Source organism: Nannobrachium achirus, assembly GCF_963921795.1.
Source record: "Nannobrachium achirus genome assembly, chromosome: 23".
NCBI lineage: Eukaryota > Metazoa > Chordata > Actinopteri > Myctophiformes > Myctophidae > Nannobrachium > Nannobrachium achirus.
This window is the reverse complement of record NC_137830.1, coordinates 10,190,561-10,215,297: the sequence shown is the minus strand read 5'-3', so window position 1 is coordinate 10,215,297 and position 24,737 is coordinate 10,190,561. Positions and strand designations below refer to the sequence as shown.

Genomic DNA, 24,737 nt, shown 5'->3' with positions numbered 1-24,737 from the left:
TAGGGTTAGGTTTTAGGGTTAGGTTTAGGCATAGTTTTACTGACGTTAGGGTTTGGGTTACGTTTAGGCATAGTGGTTAACATTCATCAGGTTAGTATTCACCAGCGTCGAACAAATGGAACATCGGTCGAACAAATGTTATGTCACAATATCGACACGCTCCCGTTTATGCTTCCTCGCGGCGCTTGGTGTACTTGCCCTGGTGGAAGGTGTCCTTTTGCTGTTTTCACACTCACTCACATAGCTCTGTTCCGCCCAGGGGTAACAGGCTTCGCAGTAGCATTAGCATACGCATGCGCAGTGACGTTTCAACTGCTATACTGTAGGTTTGACCACCCAAGCTTCAACGCTCTTCCGTGGTTCTGGGGACTTAAGGCTGACCTGTACCTGTGATTTCTTCTTTTCTAGGATGTCCAGGAGAGTGGGTGTAGCGCCCCTGTGTGGTGTGGAGGAATGAGGGCCCCTGGGTGAAGGCCATGGAGCTGAAAGTGTGGGTGGACGGCGTCCAGCGCATCGTCTGTGGGGTCACCGAGTTCACCACATGCCAGGAAGTGGTCATCGCGCTGGCCCAGGCCATCGGTAAGTTACTGGGCCTTCATTAGCACTGCAACTAATCCATTATTAACAAACCTTTAAGACGTGAAGCTGATTCTACAAAATGTGGCCGCTTGGGAAACGGAAGGTTCCCGGTTCGATCCCGGGCTCCCCCAGAGTTGGTGTCGAAGTGTTAGTCCGGGCGTTTCGGGCAGTATTTTGATGGAATCATGCACTTAACTCATTTCGTGCTCCTGAAATTAACGGATTAAAATGTCCAGCGTGCCTCCCGCAGGCTGCATCCACGACCGTTGTCTTATTTTGAAAAAACGAAAGCGGTCATCGTCCACATGGTGTTGTGTAATGGCCGATCGGTGCTTTTCAACATGTGTTATATAAGCGAGCATCTACTGCCATCCTCGCTTTGAAAGTGTTGTTTGGAGATAATGGACATTAAAGATGAGATTCCCCGTCTGCCTCAATGTTATGGGATTACTATTTTGTGCTCGTGGATCCGTGATGATGATGAATCGGCGAGGGAGATCGTCTCGGGACCTTCCACAGTAATATATTACTTTTCGCGAGTATACTCGGGATCGGCACCATGATACTCGAGTATTTTTCACGAGTATTCTCGGGATCGGCTCCGTATGAGTTAAAAGCATGAAATTTGGCACACAGTTAGAACATGCCATATGGAACATTGTCCCTGGCTCTAGGGACATCGGGAAACTTGTGGGAGCCAATCAAATTTGGGGTCTCATAGACTACTATACAGTAAAATAAAAAAAATAAAAGCATGTGAGTGGTCAAACTAGGGTTTTTTTCCGGATTCTGAATCCCATGCAAGCATTTGTTTTGCACGAAGAACATTCTTTGGGCTAAAAGCGGACCCCATAAAACTATGGTTTAGTGATAAGTCATCGCTTTTCAGTTTGTGGGGGACATTTTTCAGAAAGGAATGTTTTTTGTGCAAAACAAATGAGCAAGACGGGGAAACTTGGTCGTGGCCTGGAACAGGAATAACTGGGGAAAACTCAGGATATGTCAGTAAATTAGTTGATACTACAACATCTGGACTACTATTTTTTTGGGACAGAATAACGTGAACTAAAGGTAAAATAACCTTTTAGGCCGAAGTTCTCCTTCAAGTCTCTGCTAACAAGGCCTCCTCCTGTTCTCCTGACGTCTCCTTTGTGCCAACCGGTGACGTGCACTATACTGGCACACAGGGCAGAGTGACGTGCACTACTGGCACACAGGGGCGTCGCACCAAATTCTGGGCCCTGGGTACAAGGATTCACTTCAATTATTTTGTGCTTTAACTATTGAAAAATAGCAGATATACAAGCTCACAGCGCGGCACCGAGTGCCGCGCTGCGAGCTTGTAGATCTGCTATTTTTGAAAAAATCGTGAACATTTTGTGCAAGTCTTTCAATATTTCATATCCTTCTAAGGTTTCTGTGTCAGTGGTGCTCAAACCTTTTTCATGTCAAGGACCCCCAAAATGATATGTATTTGGCATCTCAAAATATTTAGTTCCAGGGCCCAGAAGCAAAAGTTTAGTTACAAATGTTTGCTTAAAAAATACATATATTCAAAGATTTGCACACATTTTTCACGACTTTTCAAAAATAGCAGATACACAAGCTCACAGTGCGGCACTCGGTGCCGCGCTGTGAGGTTGTATATCTGCTATTTTTCAATAGCTAAGGTAGGGGTCTTCAACGTTTTCAGGCCAAGGACCCCTTAGTTGAGAGAGAGATGAAGCAGGGACCCCCACAACCTGTTCATTGATTCCATATAGTTTCATTGTTTGACAGCACGATCCTAAGTATTATTTTGGATATACTTAATAAACGTAATAAACGTAATAAACGTGTCTTTTCGCTGTACTTAGTCTGCTCTTTTCCCCCTCCAAAGCTCTTTGCCGAAAATAGCCGATCTACAAGCTCACAACGCCTCGCAGCACGAGGCGTTGTGAGCTTGTAGATCTGCTATTTTTGGCTAAAGTTCTCAGAATATGGACGCTAGGGTTCATGTTGTTAATGTAAAAAAGGAGAAAAAAGAAAAAAGAAAACGTTTCTATTACTCAAAGATCTGGAGGACCCCCTGTAGTAACTCTGGGGACCCCCTGTTGAAGACCCCTGAGCTAAAGTATAAAATAATTAAGGCCCCTCCACCTTGGGCCCTAGTAACTCAGTCCCACTTTTCCCCCCCTTGTGACGCGCCTGTTGGCACAGGGCATTGCAGCAGCACACAACACACATATTTTGTATTTATTGAATTCTTCTCAGCGCGGCCAGGGTTGCCCCGAGCCCGAAGAAACAGCAAAATTGAATTGTTTATATACTTGCAGCAGCGACTCCGCTCTGGAGTTTGAACTTTTGACCCATTCACTGAATACACTGCTGGAATAGTGATTTAATTTTTTGCCGCAGATTTCTGCTGTTTCTTTACATCAGCCTCTGACGTGCATTGATGTTATTTTTCTCAGAGACATTGCAGTTTCTGTCAGGTTTCTGGCAATAGACACTGGGCAAAGTGTGTGCTTTCTCTCTCCATTAAGTGCTATCTGGTTGTGTTTATAGGTTGTGTTGATTTTGACAGCATTTAGTTTTAGTCATAGTCTTTTGAATGAAATTCCATTTAGTTTTAGTCGTATTTTAGTCACCTGAGGAGTTTTAGTTTTAGTCTAGCTTTAGTTGGCTAATATCATAATATTTTAGTCGACTACATCTACAGTTGATTTTGGCGACAAAACTGTATTTTGGCGGGCCTTGATGGCGATGGTAAAGGCTGGTTTTAAACTTGGTTGCAAGCTGAAAATAGCCGGTCTATACATGTACTGTATGTATGAGCATGGATCTCCATATATGGAGATAACTGACAAACAGAATGGCCCATACATGGAGATATGCACGTGTGTCATGTTTAAAGGACAACTTTAGTTTTTTACAACAAGGGTTCATATTTTAGATTTTATTTAAAGAATATAAAAGATGAGTGTTAAATTGATTTCATTTACTTCTTTCTATTGTTTTAGAGATTCTTATTTCAGTGTTTGGGGGCATGCGTACAAGTGGCTAAATATGTCATTTTACACAGAATAAGCCCATTCCCAAGATACAACGCAACCTTTCATGGTTGGATGTGACTTATGGGGGCTAGAAGTGTTACTGTAAATAGCAATAAAAAAACTGCTGGCTTATTGTGTGTAAAAATACATATTTAGCCTCTTGTACGCATGCCCCCATGCGTACGCATGCCCCACATTTTAGCACGGTAAACGCGATAAAACAATAGAACGAAGCAAATGACCAGTAAGACTCCCTAATCGGGAGATAAGCGTGCATCGTGATTTTAGGGCAAAATGTGTAGGAGCAGTGTCCAAAAATGTGTTCGAAAAAATCGGCCAGATGGTGGCGCTATATGGGACAGATCCATGTTGATGACATGAGTGTAGACATACTGTGTACCGATTTGCGTGATTATAGGGCAAAATATGTAGGAGCAGTGTCCAAAAATGTTTTTGAAAAAAATCGGCCTGATGGTGGCGCTATATAGGACAGATCCATGTTGATGACATGAGTGTAGACATACTGTGTACCGATTTGTGTGATTTTAGGGCAAAATCTGTAGGAGCAGTGTCCAAAAATGTGTTTGAAAAAATGGGCCTGATGGTGGCGCTATATGGGACAGATTCATGTTGACGGCTCTCTTGGATTAGGGCAACGGTGGCGGAGATATGAGTTGGGGAAAAGTGTGACGTGACGGACAGACTGGTGGCAACCCAGAGTTTTCCCTGAGTTTGGGCTTAATTACTTAATTAAGCTAAGGTATGGCAACATGACTGGTGTTGCCTGACTCGTGTCTTGCACGTGCGCCTTCGCGCGCATGCAAGACACCAGTCATGTTGCCATACCTGGCTTATAGCAACAGGCATGATACATTTATTTTAAGAAGTAATTTTTTTCCCCCCTATTTCTGCGGTTTCTTGGGCTGGATATGGCAGCCTGGAACGGTTGTTCAAGTGCAGCTAAACTTGGCATGTTAGTAAACGTGACACAATTAACAATAATGCATTGCACCTGTGCAGCTGTCCTGCGGAACCTGGGAATATACCATTTTGTCAAATGGGGAGAATAAAAGTGTGGAGCATATAATTATAATGCCTTGTTAAAGTGACCACTTTGTTAAAATTTGCATTTACATAACAGATAGACAAAGAGACTTTCATGGATTTATATTTAAAAGTAACTTTTATGTTCACCCCTGGACCCAGGGTATGGCAGCTGCATACCCCTGCCATACCCAATTGACGCCCCTGGCTGCCAGTTCCTTAATATCCTTTTATACCTCTGTAAACGATGCCTAAACGGTTAAACCTAACCTTATTCCTAACCTTAACCTCAGTAAAACGGTGCCAAAACCTAACCCTATTCCTAATCTTAACCTCAGAAAGATATGCGTAATCCTAACGATTATTTCTAACCTTATTATTCTCAGTAAAACAAATACAAGAACACAAATCTGGGCGGGTTTCTTTCCGCCTCTGGGAAACCCTCCGCTCGAGGTCGTCTATCTGCGTTTAGGTTCCAAAATGTTCTGGCATCCTGTCTCCGCCACGTCTCCGGATAAGGAGAATATCGGCATGTTTCGTTAAACCGCGGACCACAGTGACACTAAATTCACTCGATTTGGCCCCTGGGTGAGAGCATCCGTCAAGGGCTCCTGGTGCAGACGGTATTTTGTCCTATAAAAGACACCTCTGCTGGGACCTTGGGGCTGTTGGCAGTCGGCGTGTATTGGCAGACGGTCTGCCGGGGAGGCTGGGAGATGATAGATTGCAGTAAAACGAGAAGTGACTAGCCCGCTTAGACCCGGAACCGCATCCGCGTCGCGTTAGTTAGACTTGAACCGATTTAACCGTTGTTTTATGCTTTAACTATTGAAAAAAAGCAGATATACAAGCTCACTGTGAGCTTGTAGATCTGCTATTTTTGAATGATCGTGAAAATGTTGTGCAAATCTTTGAATATCTTTACCCGATTCTATGTCTTCTAAATCCTTCTAAGGTTTTAAAAAAAAACTTTCTATGTCAGTGGTGCTCAAACCTTTTCATGTCAAGGACCCCTAGAATTATATGTATTTGGCCACGGACCCCCATTTCAAAACATTATGTATCAGGGACCCCCCAGAAGCAAATATTTGAATTTCAAATGTTTGTCAAAAAATTATAGTCAAAAATCACGGTTTTTCAAAAAATATATAAATATAGTCAAAAATCACAGTTTTTCAAAAAAGATCTACAAGCTTGCGAGCTTGTAGATCTGCTATTTTTTAATAGTTAAAGCATAAAATAATGGTTAATAAGTGGTTAAAACGTTCCAGGTCTTGACGGGCTAGTGGGCACGAGGCGAGATTCTGAGCATCATAAATGGGCTGTGTAAAAATGAGACGAGTCTTACTTAGCAGACCGTGCTGCTGTGAGTGTGACAGACAGGTTCAGTGTGACAGACAGGTTCAGTGTGACAGACAGGTTCAGTGTGACAGACAGGTTCAGTGTGACAGACAGGTTCAGTGTGACAGACAGGTTCAGTGTGACAGACAGGTTCAAGTGTGACAGACAGGTTCAGTGTGACAGACAGGTTCAGTGTGACAGACAGGTTCAGTGTGACAGACAGGTTCAGTGTGACAGACAGGTTCAAGTGTGACAGACAGGTTCAAGTGTGACAGACAGGTTCAGTGTGACAGACAGGTTCAGTGTGACAGACAGGTTCAGTGTGACAGACAGGTTCAGTGTGACAGACAGGTTCAGTGTGACAGACAGGTTCAGTGTGACAGACAGGTTCAGTGTGACAGACAGGTTCAGTGTGACAGACAGGTTCAAGTGTGACAGACAGGTTCAGTGTGACAGACAGGTTCAGTGTGACAGACAGGTTCAGTGTGACAGACAGGTTCAGTGTGACAGACAGGTTCAAGTGTGACAGACAGGTTCAAGTGTGACAGACAGGTTCAGTGTGACAGACAGGTAGGGCTGTCACGATATGACATTTTACATGACGATTAATTGTCACTCAAATAATTGGCGATTAACGATTTAATTGTGTTTTTGTCGTTGATGATTACATTAATTTCTGTTTGGCTTTTAGGCTTTGAAGTTGTACATGGTAGATACGACACATAACCTAAATATACAAAGAAATTACTGACATATTTGACAACTTACTACTTAAAAAAATTACTTTGATAGTGGAAATAGCCGATCTACAAGCTCACAACGCGTCGCGATGCGACGCGTTGTGAGCTTGTAGATCTGCTATTTCCACTTTCTGACATTTTTCAACATTCACGATTATGACGATTATGACAAAATAATCGCGATAATGTCAAATAATCACGATTAGACGATTATGTAATAATTGTGACAGCCCTACAGACAGGTTCAGTGAGCGATCGCAAGGAAATTAGTGAAGAAAATTGACACTGTCACTCATGGGAGCTGATCCCCTTTTGCTCTGTTTTAATGTGGGATTTTATGATTGTGTAAATCTGGTGTACATTTTTGTATAACTTTCTCCGTGACGCTCATAGGTTTTCCCTGCGCCTTACAGAGGACTTTTAGGCATTTGACTTTGAAAGCTGCAAATTAAGCCATTTAGGAGGAATGGATTCTAAAAAACACCTTCTAAAGTTTTCAGAAAAAACGCCCAATATTTATTCTAAAATTACTATATCGTCACTGTCATGCAGAAACCTTGTATAAAGTTGTCAAATATGTCAGTAATTTCTTTGTATATTTTTAGGTTATGTGTCATATCTGCCATGAGCAACTTCAAAGCCTACAAGCCAAACAGAAACATAATTGTCAACGACAAAAACACAATTAAATCGTTAATCGCAATCATTTGGTGACAATTAATCGTTGTGTAAAATGGCATAATCGTGACAGCCCTAGGCCCTGGTTAAGATGAATCAGTAAAGCTTGGTGAGCGCAGTTGCAGTTGTTTGCTTGGTACACTAGCTCTCTCTGGACATGTGGGATCTTATGATGTTTATTCCCTGTGTTGGCTGAGACTTGGATCAGCCTTCACTCTTGTCGGCTGAAATGAATACATTGTTTGGGGAAAGAAAGGGAAAAACGACCAAACTACCGAAGAAAAACAAACAACCAGTGTTCATGAAATCACATATTTATGTGAAAAGGCATTATTCTTTAAACCATTCAGTAAAAAAGACTTCCTCTTCATGGCGACACTGTAAGTGACATAAATCTGGGTCTAACGTGCACGCTGCTCCTCCTCCGACGTCCCTTTGCACCAGTGACAGAGGGGTCTCTCTGTGTGACCCGCTGAGCCTTTGTTCCTGAGGTAGGACCACAGAGGTTCCTTTGAGAGTTAAGCCATGTTGACCGAGAACGCAAATCTGTGTCACTTAAGATTTGAACCACTTTAAACATTATTTTATGCTATTAAAAAAATAGCAGATATACAAGCTCGCAGCGCTGCTCTCGGTGCCGCGCTGCGAGCTTGTAGGTCTGCGATGTTTGCAAAATGTGTGCAAGTCTTTGAAGATTTTTGACCCCATTCTATAAGTATCTTCTTAATCCTTTTTCTAAATCAGTGGTTCTCAAACCTTTTCATGTCAAGGGCCCCCAACATTACATGCATTTGGCCGCGGACCCCCCCCCCCCCATCTCAAAATATGTTATTCCAGGGACCACCCAGAAGCAAATATTTGACTTACAAATGTTCGCTTTTAAAAAGATATTTCAAGATTTTTCAAAAATAGCAGATCTACAAGCTCGCAGCGCATAGCTAATGCGTTCCGTCATTCTAATAGCCTAAATGGGTTAAAAAGCATGTGTATCTTTCTCTGCGGTGCTGGGAATAGAACTTATGGCATTCAGCATCTTTTGTGTTGGGAGTCCAGGCCTTTGTGGCTCATTCAGGCTGCTTTGTACGTGAAAGGCTCCCTCCCCCCCCCCCAGCCCACAGCTGGAGTGATGAATGTTCTCCTTTTATGAGGGGTCTTAAGGGCCGGCGGAAAGGGAGGTGTGGGGGGAGAGGGGGGGGGGGGGGGGGGGTGTTTAGCTCTTATCTACATGTGTACAGACACACACGTACACAGAAAACAGCTTTAGGTACTGTATGTACGTGCACGCACGCACACACACATCTAGTACGCCAAGAACGATGGCTAATAGCTTGTATACAGTATCTTCGTGTGCAAGATGTGGCTGGGTGGGCATAGCACGCACGCTCGCTCGCGCGCACACACGCACGCACACACGCACGCACGCAAACACACATACACACACAGTACGCTAAGAACAATAGCTAATAGCTAATATACAGTATCTTTGTGTGCAAGATGTGGCTGGGTGGTCATAGCATGCACGTGCGCATGGCGCGCACGCACGCACACGGATGCATGAATGCACACACACGCACTCACACGCACACACACACACACACACACACACACACACACACACACACACACACACACACACACACACACAGTATGCTAAGAACGATAGCTAATAGCTCATACCTTGTTTCACAAAATGTGTCTGGGTGGGCATAGCGCGCACACGCACGCACGCACGCACGCACGCACGCACGCACGCGCACACGCACGCACACACACACACACACACACACACACACACACACACACACACACACACACACACACACAGAGTGAAGCATTGAACTTTCTCTCACCCCGGTTGCTTTGTGTTTTTGTTGTGCCTGTAAAGTTCTTTCCATTGAAGACGTGTCATTATTGGTACAGTGTGCTGTGACTCTGCATGCAGATGCAGCGTGGCAGAGAGTTGTAAATGGAGCTCAGCTCCAGCAAACCAGAACAAACACAACATTATTACCCATTTAGGCCTAGAATTATTGAACGCTTTAACCAGTGAAAAATAGCAGATATACAAGCTCACAGCGCGGCACCGAGTGCCGCGCTGCGAGCTTGTAGATCTGCTATTTTTGAAAACGTCGTGAAAATGTGTGCAAATCTTTGAATATATGTATTTTCAAAGCGAACGTTTGTAACTCAAATTTTGCTTCTGGGGGGTCCCTAGAACTAAATATTTTGAGATGGGGGTCCGTGGTAGCCTGACACTCAGCCTGAATTGACATTTCGTTTCACTCAAAACAAAAAATTTAAAGGGGTGTGGCTAGCGATTCAGGGTCTGGAACTAGGCTAGGTCCGTGGCCAAATACATATCATTTTGGGGGTCCTTGACATGAAAAGGTTTGAGCACCACTGACATAGTAGTCTCTCAAGAACAGACTAACTGAGCTCCAGTTAAGTGAAAATGACCTTTTCTTTGACGATGGCGAGCCAGATTGCTGACATAGAAACATAGGTTTTTAAAAAAATCTTAGAAGGATTCAAAAGACTTATAGAATCGGGTCAAAATTCAAATTTTCATGATTTTTCAAAAATAGCAGATCTACGAGCTCGCAGTGAGTTTGTATATCTGCTATTTTTCAATAGTTAAAGCATAAAATAATGATACACAATAATGTGTACCCGTACTAAATAGGTTAATGGGCCTGTTGAGGTAGCTGTAACTAAATAAATGATAATGACAAGTATGTTTAATATATGGTGGGTATGTTTTTGAAATCTCCATGCATCTTATCATAGTAAGTGCCATGTTTTTGCTTAACCCACGATAACTCATTTGCACTCAGTATATTGTTATCTAGGAATAAATGTCAAATCTGGGAATAAATTCCTTACCAATACATTTCTTCACCAATGTGTTTGTAAAGGTGTCTACTGTCTAGTAACACATCTCACAAAGTTTGAAATTCAGTTTCCCTGGGTAGAATCTGTGACAGCTGCTGAAAGTTGGGGAACCATTAACTTTACTAGTATACAGAAAAAAGGGGTAAAAAAAGAAGGAAAAAAAAATCTGTTTAAGTATCATGTGAGGGGTCAAAGTAGTTTTTTTTTCATGATTCTGAATCCATTGCAAGCATTTGTTTTGCAAAAAAAAAAAAAAAAAACACTCTTTGGGGTAAAACGGCCCCACAAAAAAAGGGTGTGTGATGACATGGAAAAGTCATGGCATACAAACACATTGGTAAAGAAATGTTTTGTTAAAGGAGTAGTTCACCCCCAAAATGACTTTTTTTCTATTGATTAGTCACGCCATGGAGACTAGAGTTCAATAATATTTTTAGTTTTTGTCGCATTCCTAAGACAAAAATGTGATAACAATAAATTTACCCCCATTCGTTCCGGATGGGGACCCGTTTCAAAACGGGTCCCCATCTGGAATCAATGGGGGTAAATTTACTCGAATCAAATTTTTGTCTGAGGAATGTGGCATGAGTAATCAATAGAAAAAAAGTCATTTTGGGGGTGAACTACTCCTTTAAGGAATTTATTCTATATATATTTTTTCAATATCCTCCACCCCTGCTAGTAGCAATTTTGTCAAACACTTGATAAATCTACCCACTCCTTTTTCCTCTTGCCTTTTCATCCCCGCAGGGCGCACGGGCCGCTACACGCTGATCGAGCAGTGGCGCGGCACGGAGCGCCACCTGTCGCCGCAGGAGAACCCGGTGGTGTCGCTCAACAAGTGGGGCCAGTACGCCAGCGACGTGCAGCTGGTGCTGCAGCGCACGGGGCCCTCGCTCAGCGAGCGGCCCGGCTCCGACGGCACGCAGGCCCCGAGCCGCGGCCCCGAGCGCGGCTTCTACCGCCAGAGCCTGCCGCCGCTGGCCAAGCTCCGCCCCTCGGCCGCCACCGTCAGCGATCGCTCGCTCAAGCGGCGGGAGCCCAAGCGCAAGTCGCTGACGTTCAGCGGCGGCGCCAAGGGACTGCGGGACATATTCGGCAAGAGCCGGGATAGCGAAGGTATGGATGGATGGCGAAGGTTACACAGGTTGTAAACAATTTTTGAATTAGTTTTAGTCATAGTCTTTTGAATACGATTCCATTTTGTTTTTATCGTATTTTAGTTTTCGGGAAAATTAGCTCAAGTGGAGTTGACCGAAGGGCTTTTTACTACTTTTCATTGGTACAATATTATTTTAACCAACACACAGACGTAAAGGGTGTTCAATAGCACACATTTATGAAAAAAAGAGAGGGCCAATCGGGTGGAGTTAACTGGTTTGGCAGAAAGAGTGGAGTTATGAGGTTTTGTCCCAAGCACTTTTTACTACTCTCCATTGGTTCAATATTATTTTAACCAACACTCAGATGTAAAGGGTGCCAAAGGGGGCCAACAAAAACCCTAAAAAATTGAGTTAAGAGGTTTTGGCTGAAAATAGCCCATCTACAAGCTCAAAAATGTTGATACCAATACTTTTGTTCTTTTACTCAAGTCAATTTTGAATTACGGACTTTTACTCACAACAATAGTATTAGTACTACTGTTACCAGAGTAAAACATTTGAGTACTTTTTTCCACCCACTCCCAGCCAAGCAGCAGCAGCGAGCGGTCAACCTGAACCTGACCAGAGTGACCGCCGCAGGGACGGGCTGCGGTCTGTATGGCAGCGGGACCATGTCGGCCCCGGGGAGCCCCTCCAGGGAGCTGGGACGCCTGGTCCAGCTGCAGAAAGACAAGCTGCAGGCTCTGGAGAGCCGTCTGATGCTCTGTGAGGCCGAGCTCAGGGACTGGGACGAGGTCACGCTCACACCCGATGAGGTCAGTTGTGTGGACACAACAGTGTTGATTTCGTCGACTAAAACTGTGACGAAAATGTTTTGTCGACTGCGTTTTTTTTTTCACTGACGAAAACTAAATAAAAACAAAATAAAAACTAAGCTGTGATGACTAAAACTAAGACCAAATATATTGACAATTGCGTCAACAAAACAAAAACTAGACTAAAACGTTAGGGAGGGACTAGTGGAGAAGTTTGGTTGCTCTCGGGTGTTGCGTGCTGAAAATAGCCGATCTACAAGCTCACTGTGAGCTTGTAGATCGGCTATTTTCAGCACGCAACCAATGTAAAATCAGTCATTACGATGCCATCAAGGCCTGCCAAAATATATTTCAGTTGACTAAATCAACTGTAGATTTAGTCGACTAAAATTGGACTAAAACTAAAACTTTTCAGGTGACTAAGTTATGACTAAAACTAGAAGACATTTTATTCAAAAGACTATGACTAAAACTAAATCAAAAATTGCTGTCAAAAACAACCCTGGGACACACCCACCAGATAGTAGGGATGGGACGATAAGCGATATTATCGCTTATCGTGATAAAAAAACAACTCACGATAATCGTATCGTGGAGATTTAATTTATCGTGATATCGTCCTCCGTCATGCACTGGGATCAATTCACCTTTTATTTACCGAGCTTCATATCCGGTACCACTTAAACCCTCTATAAAGGTACTTATAATATACGTACTTGATACTGTCTTTTTTTCACTCTCTATCAACTGTCTTTGCCAAAAAATAGCAGATCTACAAGCTCGCTTGTAGATCTGCTATTTTTTGGCCAATGTTCCGCCCCAGGATAATGGATTTTGATTATCGCGATAATATCGTATATCATGATTTATTTTTGTCACAATAATCGTGATATGAAATGTTCATATTGTCCCATCCCTACCAGATCACATGCTCTGTGTAGAATGGTCAGTAGTATGTTTACACACATGTATAAGAAACGTGACTAGGTGGATACTTGGATACACGCACGCACTAGGGCTGTAATCCAGGGGTCTTCAACAGGGGGTCCGGGACCCCTAGGGGGTCCTTAAAGTTACTACAGGGGGTCCTCCAAATCGTCCAATCCTTTTTATATAAACAACTTGAACCCAGTGTCCATATTCTGAGAACTAAAATAGCAGATATCGCAGCGCAAGGCTTTGTGAGCTTGTAGATCGGCTATTTTCAGCAAAGAGGTTTGGTGTAGAGGGGAAAAAGAGCAGACTAAGTACAGAGTGAAAGGTCAAGTTTATTAGGTAATGACGGCTCAAGTAGTTAAATATCTGAAAACACAAATTGACATGAATCCAAAATACACTGATGATTGTGCTGTCAAACGATGAACTATGGAATCTGCGGGTCCCTGCTTCATCTCTCTCTCAGCTAAGGGGTCCTTGGCCTGAAAACGTTTAAACGTCTAAATTAATCATTGAATGCTTTAACCAGTGAAAAAATAGCAGATATACAAGCTCACAGCGCGGCACTGAGTGCCGCACTGTGAGCTTGTAGATCTGCTATTTTTGAAAAAGTCTTAAAAAATGTGTGCAAATCTTTGAATATATGTATTTTCAAAGCGAACGTTTGTAACTAAAATTTTGCTTCTGGGTGGTCCCTGGAACTAAATATGTTGAATGGGGATCCGTGGCCAAATAAATATCATTTTGGGGGTCCTTCACATGAAAAGACCTTTTCTTTGACAGTGGCTATAGCCAGACTGCTGTAATAGAAATACAGGTTTTTCAAAAAACCTTAGAAGAATTCAAAAGACACTTATAGAATCAAAATTCAAATTTTCATGATTTTTCAAAAATAGCAGATCTACAAGCTTGCAGTGCGGCACTCTGTGCCACGCTGTGAGCTTGTATATCTGCTATTTTTCAATAGTTAAAGCATAACATAATAATACACTATAATGTGTACCCGTTCTGAATCAGTTCATCTCTTCCTCCTGCAGGGCGAGGTGAGCCTGGAGGAGGAGCTGCTGCTGATGGAGCAGCAGGTGAGGAGGAACGAGGCGGAGGCGGAGGAGGAGGAGTTCTGGCAGAACGAGCTCCACATCGAGCAGGAGAGCGAGAGGCAGCTGCGGGAGCAGCTGGAGGAGCTGCAGGGCCGCGTGAGGGACTGCGACTCTCGCCTGCTGGAGTACCTGGCCAGGATACAGGTGAGACCCTGCCATTGTACATGTCCTGCTGGAGTACCTGGCCAGGATACAGGTGAGACCCTGCCATTGTACCTGTCTGTCTTAGCTGCTGGAGTACCTGGCCAGGATACAGGTGAGACCCTGCCATTGTACCTGTCTGTCTTAGCTGCTGGAGTACCTGGCCAGGATACAGGTGAGACCTTTTGATTGTACATAACCTGCTGGAGTACCTGGCCAGGATACAGGTGAGACCCTGCTATTGTACATAATACCTGGCCAGGATACAGGTGAGACCCTGCCATTGTACATAATATATATAATAATATATAATATAATATATATTTATATATTATTCGCCCCCCCTCTTTTGATGCACCTTCTCTTTACTGTTACAGTACTGTTCTAGTTTCTTCCTACCTTTTTTCTCTGTAACTTTGTAAATAACTGTATACTGCTGTGCTACCACTGGGCAACTGAGTTTCCACCCTGGGATAATAAAGGTATCTATCATAACCTGCTGGAGTACCTGGCCAGGATACAGGTGAGACCCTGCCATTGTACATAACCTGCTGGAGTACCTGGCCAGGATACAGGTGAGACCATTTGAGTGTACATAACATGCTGGAATACCTGGCCAGGATACAGGTGAGACCTTTTGATTGTACATAACCGGGTGGAATACCTGACCAAGATACAGGTGAGACCTTTTGATTGTACATAACCTGCTGGAGTACCTGACCAGGATACAGGTGAGACCTTTTGATTGTACCTGTCCAGGATACAGATGAGACCTTTTGATTGTACCTGTCCAGGATACAGGTGAGACCCTTTGATTGTACCTTTCTGTCTGACCTGGTGGAATACCTGTTCAGGATACAGGTACAATTTACAATTTAGGCATTTAGCAGACACTCTTAATCCAGAGCGATTTACAATAAGCAAGGTCATACAATCAATACATCAAATGCATAGAAATAGTAATCCAAAAAACGTATTCAATTCAGTACATTTCAAAAACAATCAGGTGAGACTATTGATGGTAGGTGTGTGTGTGTGTGTGTGTGTGTGTGTGTGTGTGTGTGTGTGTGTGTGTGTGTGTGTGTGTGTGTGTGTCAGACCTTTATGCATGCATATTGTCAAACAGATGTTTCGGCGGCCTGCCTGTACAGCAGTAACTCTGAGGACCCCCTAGGGGTCCCGGACACCCTGTTGAAGACCCCTGATCTTACTGTGTTTCTTGTTCTGTTCCGTAGACCATGGAGGCGGGGCTGGAGCAGGAACGGCTGCTGCAGGAGGCGGAGCTTAACCAGCAGGCCAATGAGGAGGAGGTACAGTCCTTCAGCTTGACCCAAGGGGTCCCCAAATTATTTTTGGGGGTCCCCAGATGATTAACTTAATGTGCAGCACTGTTTTCTCACTCAACAGTAAACAAACCAACAAAGTTTAAGTGTATAGAGGGTGTCTGCACATTTCTAAAGTGACAATTTAAGGACTAAAATGACAAATTAAATATTGGCCAAATCAGGCAGAAATTGACAATGACATTATGTTCTGCTGTGTTGGATGTTGTGAGCTTGTAGATCGGCTACTTTTGAATAGCTATACCATAGAATAGGGTTAAAGTTGTTGAAAATGTTAATGCTATATTAAGTAATATTGTTGGGAACCCCCTGGAACCCCCACAAGGACCCCTGGGCATCCCCGGATCTCACTTTGAGAACCATTGATGTTGTTAGTAGAAGGACAGTGAATATGGACGAAAACGTTAGGCCAGAGACAGCATTAACTGGAAAGACCATCTCTTTCCATGGTCTGTTGAACACAAGCCATAGTGTGGAAACTGATGAGTGGATAGCGATAGGTTTCCATTAGATAAGACTTGGTCTTTCAATGTGGGATTTTATCAGTCTTTGCCTGAAGACCAAAAAGCAGAATATCCCCCCTAGATTTATACAAATAAAATGTATGAGTAAATAAAACCAGAACAATAATGTATACCTGCAAAGCGAAAACAAAGGCAAACTAGGTGCTCAAAGGAGGTATAAGCAAAGTTCAAACCGTATAGGTGCTTCTATGATCAGTGGGATAAAACTTGAAAAGCAAGGTCCTTTATTGCATTACAAAAGAGTTAGAAGCCAACTGATGAAAACCTTGTGGTCGAAAACATGTTGGCTTTTAACTTTTTTGAGTGCTTGGATATCTCGTCTTTTTTCAAGAATGTACAGTATACAACCTTTCTATTGTTGCTGTGTTACTTTGTTCCATGTTATTGTGAAAAATATAAAACAAAATAAACATTGAGTAAAAAAAAAAAAAAGGAATGTATACGACCTGCCGTATATATAACCCTGAAAGAAGTGTAATTTACTGTTCAAGGATTCATTAAGAGCCTCTGGACTTTCACGCTACTGCTGCTGACCTTGTAGATTTGGAAGTCCGTCCAGGTCCAAGCTAACCTAACGTGGCCTCTGATCTGCTGTGTTTCAGTCCAAGCTAACCTAACGTGGCCTCTGATTGGCTGTGTTTCAGTCCAAGCTAACCTAACGTGGCCTCTGATTGGCTGTGTTTCAGCTGCGAGTGAAGCTAGGGAAGGTTCGGTCAGAGCTGGAGGTCCAGGGCCAGCACACCGCCAGGCTGGAGAACAGCTGCAGAGTGCTGGAGCGCTCTCTGGGCACGTGCAGCAGGAGACTGCAGGTTTGTACCTTCTGTTATATACCCTGCCTTTAGACTGCAGGTCTGTACCTTCCTGTTATATACCCTGGCTTTAGACTGCAGGTCTGTACCTTCCTGTTATATACCCTGGCTTTAGACTGCAGGTCTGTACCTTCATGTTATATACCCTGGCTTTAGACTGCAGGTCTGTACCTTCATGTTATATACCCTGGCTTTAGACTGCAGGTCTGTACCTTCATGTTATATACCCTGGCTTTAGACTGCAGGTCTGTACCTTCCTGTTATATACCCTGCCTTTAGACTGCAGGTCTGTACCTTCATGTTATATACCCTGCCTTTAAACTGCAGGTCTGTACCTTCATGTTATATACCCTGCCTTTAAACTGCAGGTCTGCACCTTCATGTTATATACCCTGCCTTTAAACTGCAGGTCTGTACCTTCCTGTTATATACCCTGCCTTTAGACCTGGGCCAATAGACGGGTTTCTGGTCCACGTTACACTGATAAAACTAGATGCGTGCGCAGGGTCCGGTACCAAAATTAGCCAATGAAACCAGCGCTCCCCAAAACAACAGGTTGGGGATTGGACGGAATTGATTACATGATACAGTCAGCTGTGCATTTAGTCTCAATGTTTGTAAACAAGAAACCCGTCTATGCAGACAGGAGACTGCAGGTCTGTTTTATCGCCTTTAGACCAGTGGTTCTCAACCTTTTTTCAGGCTGTGACCCCCAGGATAATCATATTTGACTGGGGACCCCTACCTTGACAAGCACTTGGAGTTGTAAGAGTTGAGGCATTACGTTTTGTATAATACGTTTCTATTGTGGAAATAGCAGATCTACATGCCCACCGTTGTGAGCATGTAGATCGGCTATTTTCACAATTTCTGCCCCTAATATTTTACAATTTGGCCAATGTTTAATTTGTCATTTTAGAGGTATTAAAAAGTCCTTAAATTGTCACTTTAGTAATGTGCAGATACCCTCTATACACGTAATCGTCATGTTGGCTTGTTTACTGGTGTGTGAGAATTTTGGGACCCCAAATGATCCACAGGTTGAGAACCACTGATTTAGACCAGTGCCAGTGCAGCAGGACACTGCATGTCTGAGCCATTATTGTTTTATTTGGCTTTAGTTTAGCAGGGTTGGGCAACTTTGATGATGGAGAGGGCCACTGTATTTTCACACTCACTCCAGAGAGCCACAATGCACATACAGTGAAACATGGCAAAAATAGCCGATCTACAAGCTCAAAACACGACTTTGATGATGGAGAGGGCCACTGTATTTTCACACTCACTCCAGAGAGCCACAATGCACATACAGTGAAACACGGCAAAAATAGCCGATCTACAAGCTCAAAACACGTTGCAGTGTGATGTGTTTTGAGCTTTTAGATCTGCAATTTTTGCTAAGAGTGGCTGTGCGTGTGTCTGTAGCCACTTTTCCTCAGTGTTTTGCCATAGCAATGTGTTTTCCTCAGCGTTTTGCCATAGCAATGTGCGTGTGTGTGTAGCCTGTATTACATCATCAATTACCAATTGAAGACGTTATGCAAGCACGACCACTGCTCACTTCACATTGGGTGTGTTTTTTTTTTTTTATTGGAATCCTGAATTGCCTGCATTTATAATTTGTTCCTATGTAAACTTTATTAACTTGAATACAAATACATTGGCCATGAAATAAAATAAAAAGTCTAGCACTTGTTTATGCGCATGCATAAAGTGAGTGGGAAATCGAATGGCAAAGTGAGCAGCAAAGTGAGTTTAACGTTGTTTAACGTCGTTTAATGAAATCAGATCGGACTTTTGGCCACTCAGTAGGCGTTCCCGCATAACGTCCGGCTATGATGATGATGTCACACGCATACCCTTTATTATTGGTATACCATTATTAACCTGCGGGACACATTAAGTGAAAGGCGGGGGCCGCATGTGGCCTCCGGGCTGCCAGCTGCCCATAATGTATGAGTTTAAGAGCGGTGCAGTTTACAGCCTGCTCTTGCGTTATCTTTACTTAAACCAAACTTTTCTAGCGGTATTTGGAAAAGCGCAGTGTTTTTGGAGAGTGTTCTCCCGTGGAATGACGCCACGGAATGGAATGGAATGGAATGGAATGGAATGGGGTCAGAGAGATTCTGTGTGGAGGAGAGAGACTTAATCCATTAAGGCTGGGATTCACTTAACCGCTTTAACCCTTACTTTTCTACACTTTGGCTATTCAAAAATAGCAGATCTACAAGGTCATAGCGCGGCACCGAGTGCCGCGCTATGACCTTGTAGATCTGCTATTTTTGAAAAATCATGACTTTTTGGGCAAATCTCTGAATATACAGGATATTTCTCAAAGCAAACTTTTGTAACTCAAATCTCTGCTTCTGGGGGGACCCCCAATCTCTCAAAATATGTTGTTCCACGGAGCCTCAGAGGCAGAGATTTCAGTTGCAAAAGTTTTCTCAGAAAAATATATATTCAAAGATTTGTAAACACGATTTTTCAAAAATCTGAAATCACTGCTATTTTTTTTAATAGTTAAAGGGGAAGACCACCCATTTTCAATATTGAAATATGTCAATAATATACCTTAGAGGAGTTGTGTGGAAATAGAAAAAAAGTTACCCCCCTTCTGTGTTGCCTAGAACTGGAGGATTGATTTTGGGGTTTGTATTGTAAAGTACAATGCGTGACGTCATCAAGTTGTACTTTACAATACAAACCCCAAAATCAATCCTGCCAGTTCTAGGCAACACAGAAGGGGAGGAACTTTTTTTTCTATTTCCACACAACTCCTCTAAGGTATATTAATGACACAGTTCAATATTGAAAATGGGTGGTCTTCCCCTTTAAAGTATAAAATAATGGTTAAAGTGGTTAAAATCTAACATGACTCAGATGCGTTACATCCCGGTCTGAATGATTTAATCCCGTCGGCCCATGCGGTGTTGTGTACTGGCTGGCTCCAGTGGCCTGGGTGTTGTACTGTGTACTGGCTGGCTGGGCGTGTGCAGCGTGAAGGGAGGCTTTCACTGCATTCTTCAGCTGATTACAGAGAGGCCTGCAGGAGGACAACAATCCCCTGGTCTGCAGTTGCATAACCAACCAACCAACCTCAACAACTAGCTCACTTCACTTCAGTCTCCTCAACTAAAAGAACTGTGGTGGAAAAAGTACTCACATTTTTCACTCAAGTAAAAGTATCAATACTGCAGTATAGGAAAACTCTGTCAGGGGCAGGGCACATTCACACCAAACTACTGTACCTATGAGAGTGGATTCCCAACAGTGTTGTTTTTGACAGCAACTTTTGATTTAGTCATAGTCTTTTGAATAAAATGTCATTTAGTTTTAGTCATAATTTAGTCACTTGAAAAGTTTTAGTTTTAGTCTAATTTTAGTCAACTAAATATCATAAGATTTTAGGCGACTAAATCTACAGTTGATTTTTATCTACAGTTGATTTAGTCAACTGAAATGTTTTTTGGCAGGCCTTGATGGCATTGTAATGACTGGTTTTACACTTGGTTGCGTGCTGAAAATAGCCGATCTACAAGCTAACAACGCGTCGCAGCTCAACACCTGAGAGCAACCAAACATAAAATGACTATCTTCTCCACTAGTCCCTACTTAAAGTTTCATACTAAGTCTAGTTTTTATTTTGTTGACGAAATTGCCAATACATTTAGTCTTAGTTTTAGTCATCACAGCTTAGTTTTTATTTATTTTTTATTTTGTTTTCGTCAACGAAATCAACACTGATTCCCAATTCCACCAATGTATTTCAATAAGAATGGAGCGTTTTAGTTTTTTTGTAGAAATCCTTTACTGGCAGGAAACCCATTCCATTGAAATGCATTGGCGGAATGGGGAATCCACTCTCGTAGGTAGTTTGATGTGACCACAGCCTTACAAGGAAAATTCTGGAATTCAAAAATGTGCTTGATTAAATGTATGAAAGTATTGGCATCAAACCATACTTAAAAGTATCAAAAGTAAAAGTGCAAAAATGTTTGAAAATGGCAGATCTACAAGCTCATAGATCGGCTATTTTCGAATAGCCTTGGTAAAAAATCGGGCTAAAGTGGATTGATGTATGTTTCATGATATAATCACTTATATCTGCAAAGTAAAACTAGTAACTCAAGTTTTCTAATAATCGTGGTGGAGTAAAGATCCAGTGTGTGACTGTGTGGAGTAAAGATTAAGGATGAGACGATAAGCGATATTATCGTTTACTCGTGATAAAAAACACATCGTGATATCATCCTCCGTCATGCACTTAGATCAATTCAGCTTTTATTGGCCCAGCTGCATATCCAGTACCACTTAAACCCTCTATAATTGGTAATACTTATATATTGTACTTTATACTTCTTACCAAATCTCTCTACCAAATGTCTGCCCAAAAAAATACAAGCTCACAACGTTGCAAGTCTTGCGACACGTTGTGAGCTTGTAGATCTGCTATTTTTGGGCAAATGTTCCACAGGGGATAATGGACTTAGATTATCGCGATAATATCGTAAATCGTGATTTCTTTTGTCACAATCATCGTGATATGACATGTTCATACCGTCCCATCCCTAGTAAAGATCTATGCTGTGTGCTTGTCTCCTCAGGAGAAGGAGCAGGAGCTGGAGCAGCTCACTAAGGAGCTCCGACAGGTCAACCTGCAGCAGTTCATCCAGCAGACTGGAACCAAGGTCACTGTGCTGCCTGCCCTGCCCAGCCTGGAGGACAACAACAATGGTAAACGTACACACACACACACACACACACACACACACACACACACACACACACACACACACACACACACACACACACACACACACACACACACACACACACACACACACACAGGGGCGTCACACCAAATTCTGGGCCCTGGGCACAAGGATTTTTTTTCTTCTTTTTTTTTATATTATTTTTTATTATGATTTTTTGACACAGACACTACATCAACAAGACATGACAAGACAAACACACCAGACTATCATGCATAAGTCAAACATGGGTAATTCACCTATCATATAAAAAGTACAAAAGTACAAAACACGGGTAATCCACCAAACAAAAGTTAGCAACCTCTAGGAAAACTTGGACACCTACTAATAGCCGTTATACACTAGACGTCCAGATGCGCCATAATAGGACCCCAGATGAACTCGAATGCAGCATGACTGTCCTGTTTAAAGCATCGAAGCCTCTCCAAATGAATTATTGACAAAAAATTCTGTAAGCCATCTGTTGAAACAAGATATAGTAGAGGATTTCCATTCAGTTAAAACAATTCTTTTGGCTACTAGTGTACCAAGCATGAGTGTCTGTTGGACCCCCCATGAATGTCAACTATTGAAAAATAGCAGATCTACAGGCTTGTAGATCTGCTATTTTTGAAAAATTGTGAAAATGTGTGCAAGAAACCTATGTTTCCATGTCAGTGATGTCAAGGACCCCCAAGATGATAATGTATTTGGCCACGGACCCCCATCTCAAAATATTTAGTTCCAGGGACCCCCCCAGAAGTGAATTTGAGTTACAAATGTTTGCTTAAAAAATACATATTATATTCAAAGATTTGCACACATTTTTATGACTTTTCAAAGATAGCAGATCTACAAGCTCACAGTGAGCTTATAGATATCTGCTATTTTTCAATAGCTAAAGTTACTAGGGCCCCTCCACCCTGGGCCCTAGTAACTCAGTCCCACTTTCCCCCCCAGTGTGACGCCCCTGCACACATGCACGCACGCACGCACGCACGCACGCACGCACAGAAGCAATGGGCAAAGGAGCAACTCACTAATGCCTAACCCTTCTTAAAGGGCAAGCTCACTGAGAGCATGTTCTTTATGGACTGTGGGAGTATGCAGGGTGGGGTATGAGTGCTGTATGTCTTCAACATAAAGACAGACAGATGGCCTTTGGTTTAGCTTGTATGAACATGTTTATTTTCATACTGAAAGATGCCATATACTGTCTGTGATGTTGCAAATTAGTGACACTTTTGTGTGTAATGTCATTGCCTGAATCTTCATTCACAAGCGTTGACAGAGATAAATGTGGATGCAGTGCCATCTTGTGGACAAACTCGGAACATGTTTGCTCCAGGCAATCATTTAATATGCAAGGAGGGAATCTATCACAGGTTTGGGCGCGTGTTATCTATTCTGCACATTTTTAACTCAAATCTTTGCTTCTGGGGGGGGGGGGGGGGTCCCTGGAACAACATATTCTGAGATGGGGGTCCTTGGCCAAATACGATACTTTTGGTGGTCCTTGACATGACAAAGTTTGAGAACCACTTACGTATATCAACATATGTTTTTTTTTTCAAAAAACTGTTAAGATTTAGAAGACATTTGTATATATCAGTGGTTCTCAAACTTTGTCATGTCAAAGACCCCCAAAATGATATGTATTTGGCCACGGACCACCATCTCAAAATATTTCTTCCAGGGACCCCCCAGAAGCAAATATTTGAGTTATATACTCCACTGCAAAGCTGTGATAGAGTACTATGCTATATCTACATCTACAAATAAAAAAACCCACAAATAAATCAAATCAAAATATGACTTCAATTGCTAAACTGAATGACATTCATCATTAACTATATCGATTTACCAATCGTTTCCCCCTTCGCTCTTTTCTTCCAGAAATCGACTCCGGCTCCTTGAAACGACTCGGCTCCTCCCGCCTCTTACCCAGCGACCTTCGAACTCTGCAGAACCCCGCCTCCTCCAGCCTCAACCCGGAGGGCATCTACGTCTGACCCCCCCCACCCTCCCCCCTCCCCCATATCAGACCAGGAATCTGTCTGACCCCCATGGTCAGAGATGCCAAACGAGTACTATGGAGTGTGTGGACCACCTAGGGTCCCGGGGCTGACTGGGATTCTATGGTATCATGTTGTTATCATGTAGGAATGAAACACTGGGGGTTGTCGGTTGTCGCAGAACCGACAACCCATGAGCCTTGCTCAGGGGTTAAGGCAGTGGTCCTCAAAGTGGATTAGGGAGGTCTAAATTGACCCATACAAGTCTGTAACTCTGACAGTGTACAAATGGAACCTAATGGACCCTGACGGGTCCATTAGGTTCCATTTGTACACTGCCAGAGTTAAAGGACAACTTTGTTAACTTTTCTTTTTTACAACAAGGGTTCATATTTTTGTAATTAGAGAAAAGAAAAGATGAGTGTTAAAATATTTTCATTTACTGCTTTCTATTGTTTTTAGTATTTTGATTTCAGAGGGTGGGGGCATGCGTACAAGTGGCTAAATATGTCTTTTTAGACACAATGAGCCGACAAATTCTTTAGCAACACTACTAGCCCCCTTAACTCAGTCGGTGCCATATTTAAAGTGGGACCTCTTATATTGCCGGTTCGCCAACAAAGGGTTAAAAAAATAGTGTGCACGCTGGTGCACACATCCGTGCACAGATCATGCACTATGCATGTGCATGCTTTTCACAGCTTTCAAACAATAAAATCTGCTTGGAAATCCGTTCAGGCATTCAGGAGAAGGCAGCCCTTATGTTTTCTTCAAATGTAAACAAACATGGCTGCCATGTTTGAAAGATGGGGTTGGTATGGGGGTTAAACATGCAATTTCGCGATCGCGATCATGCCTAGTACACTGTTGGAGGTCCAACTTTTTTTTTTC

At 42.7% G+C, this 24,737-nt stretch overlaps 1 protein-coding gene across 1 annotated transcript; it reads left to right on the top strand.

Annotated features, from left to right (window-relative positions):
* Positions 1-476: 476 nt before the first annotated feature.
* On the top strand, positions 477-23,843 carry rassf8b (Ras association domain family member 8b; the record flags this gene model as incomplete). Its single annotated transcript, XM_080754526.1, has 8 exons — positions 477-579; positions 11,060-11,428; positions 11,998-12,227; positions 14,201-14,407; positions 15,640-15,714; positions 16,958-17,080; positions 21,685-21,814; positions 23,728-23,843. 8 exons carry the CDS (start codon positions 477-479, stop codon positions 23,841-23,843), a joined length of 1,353 nt encoding a protein of 450 aa, XP_080610652.1.
* Between the last annotated feature and the right edge of the window lie 894 nt (positions 23,844-24,737).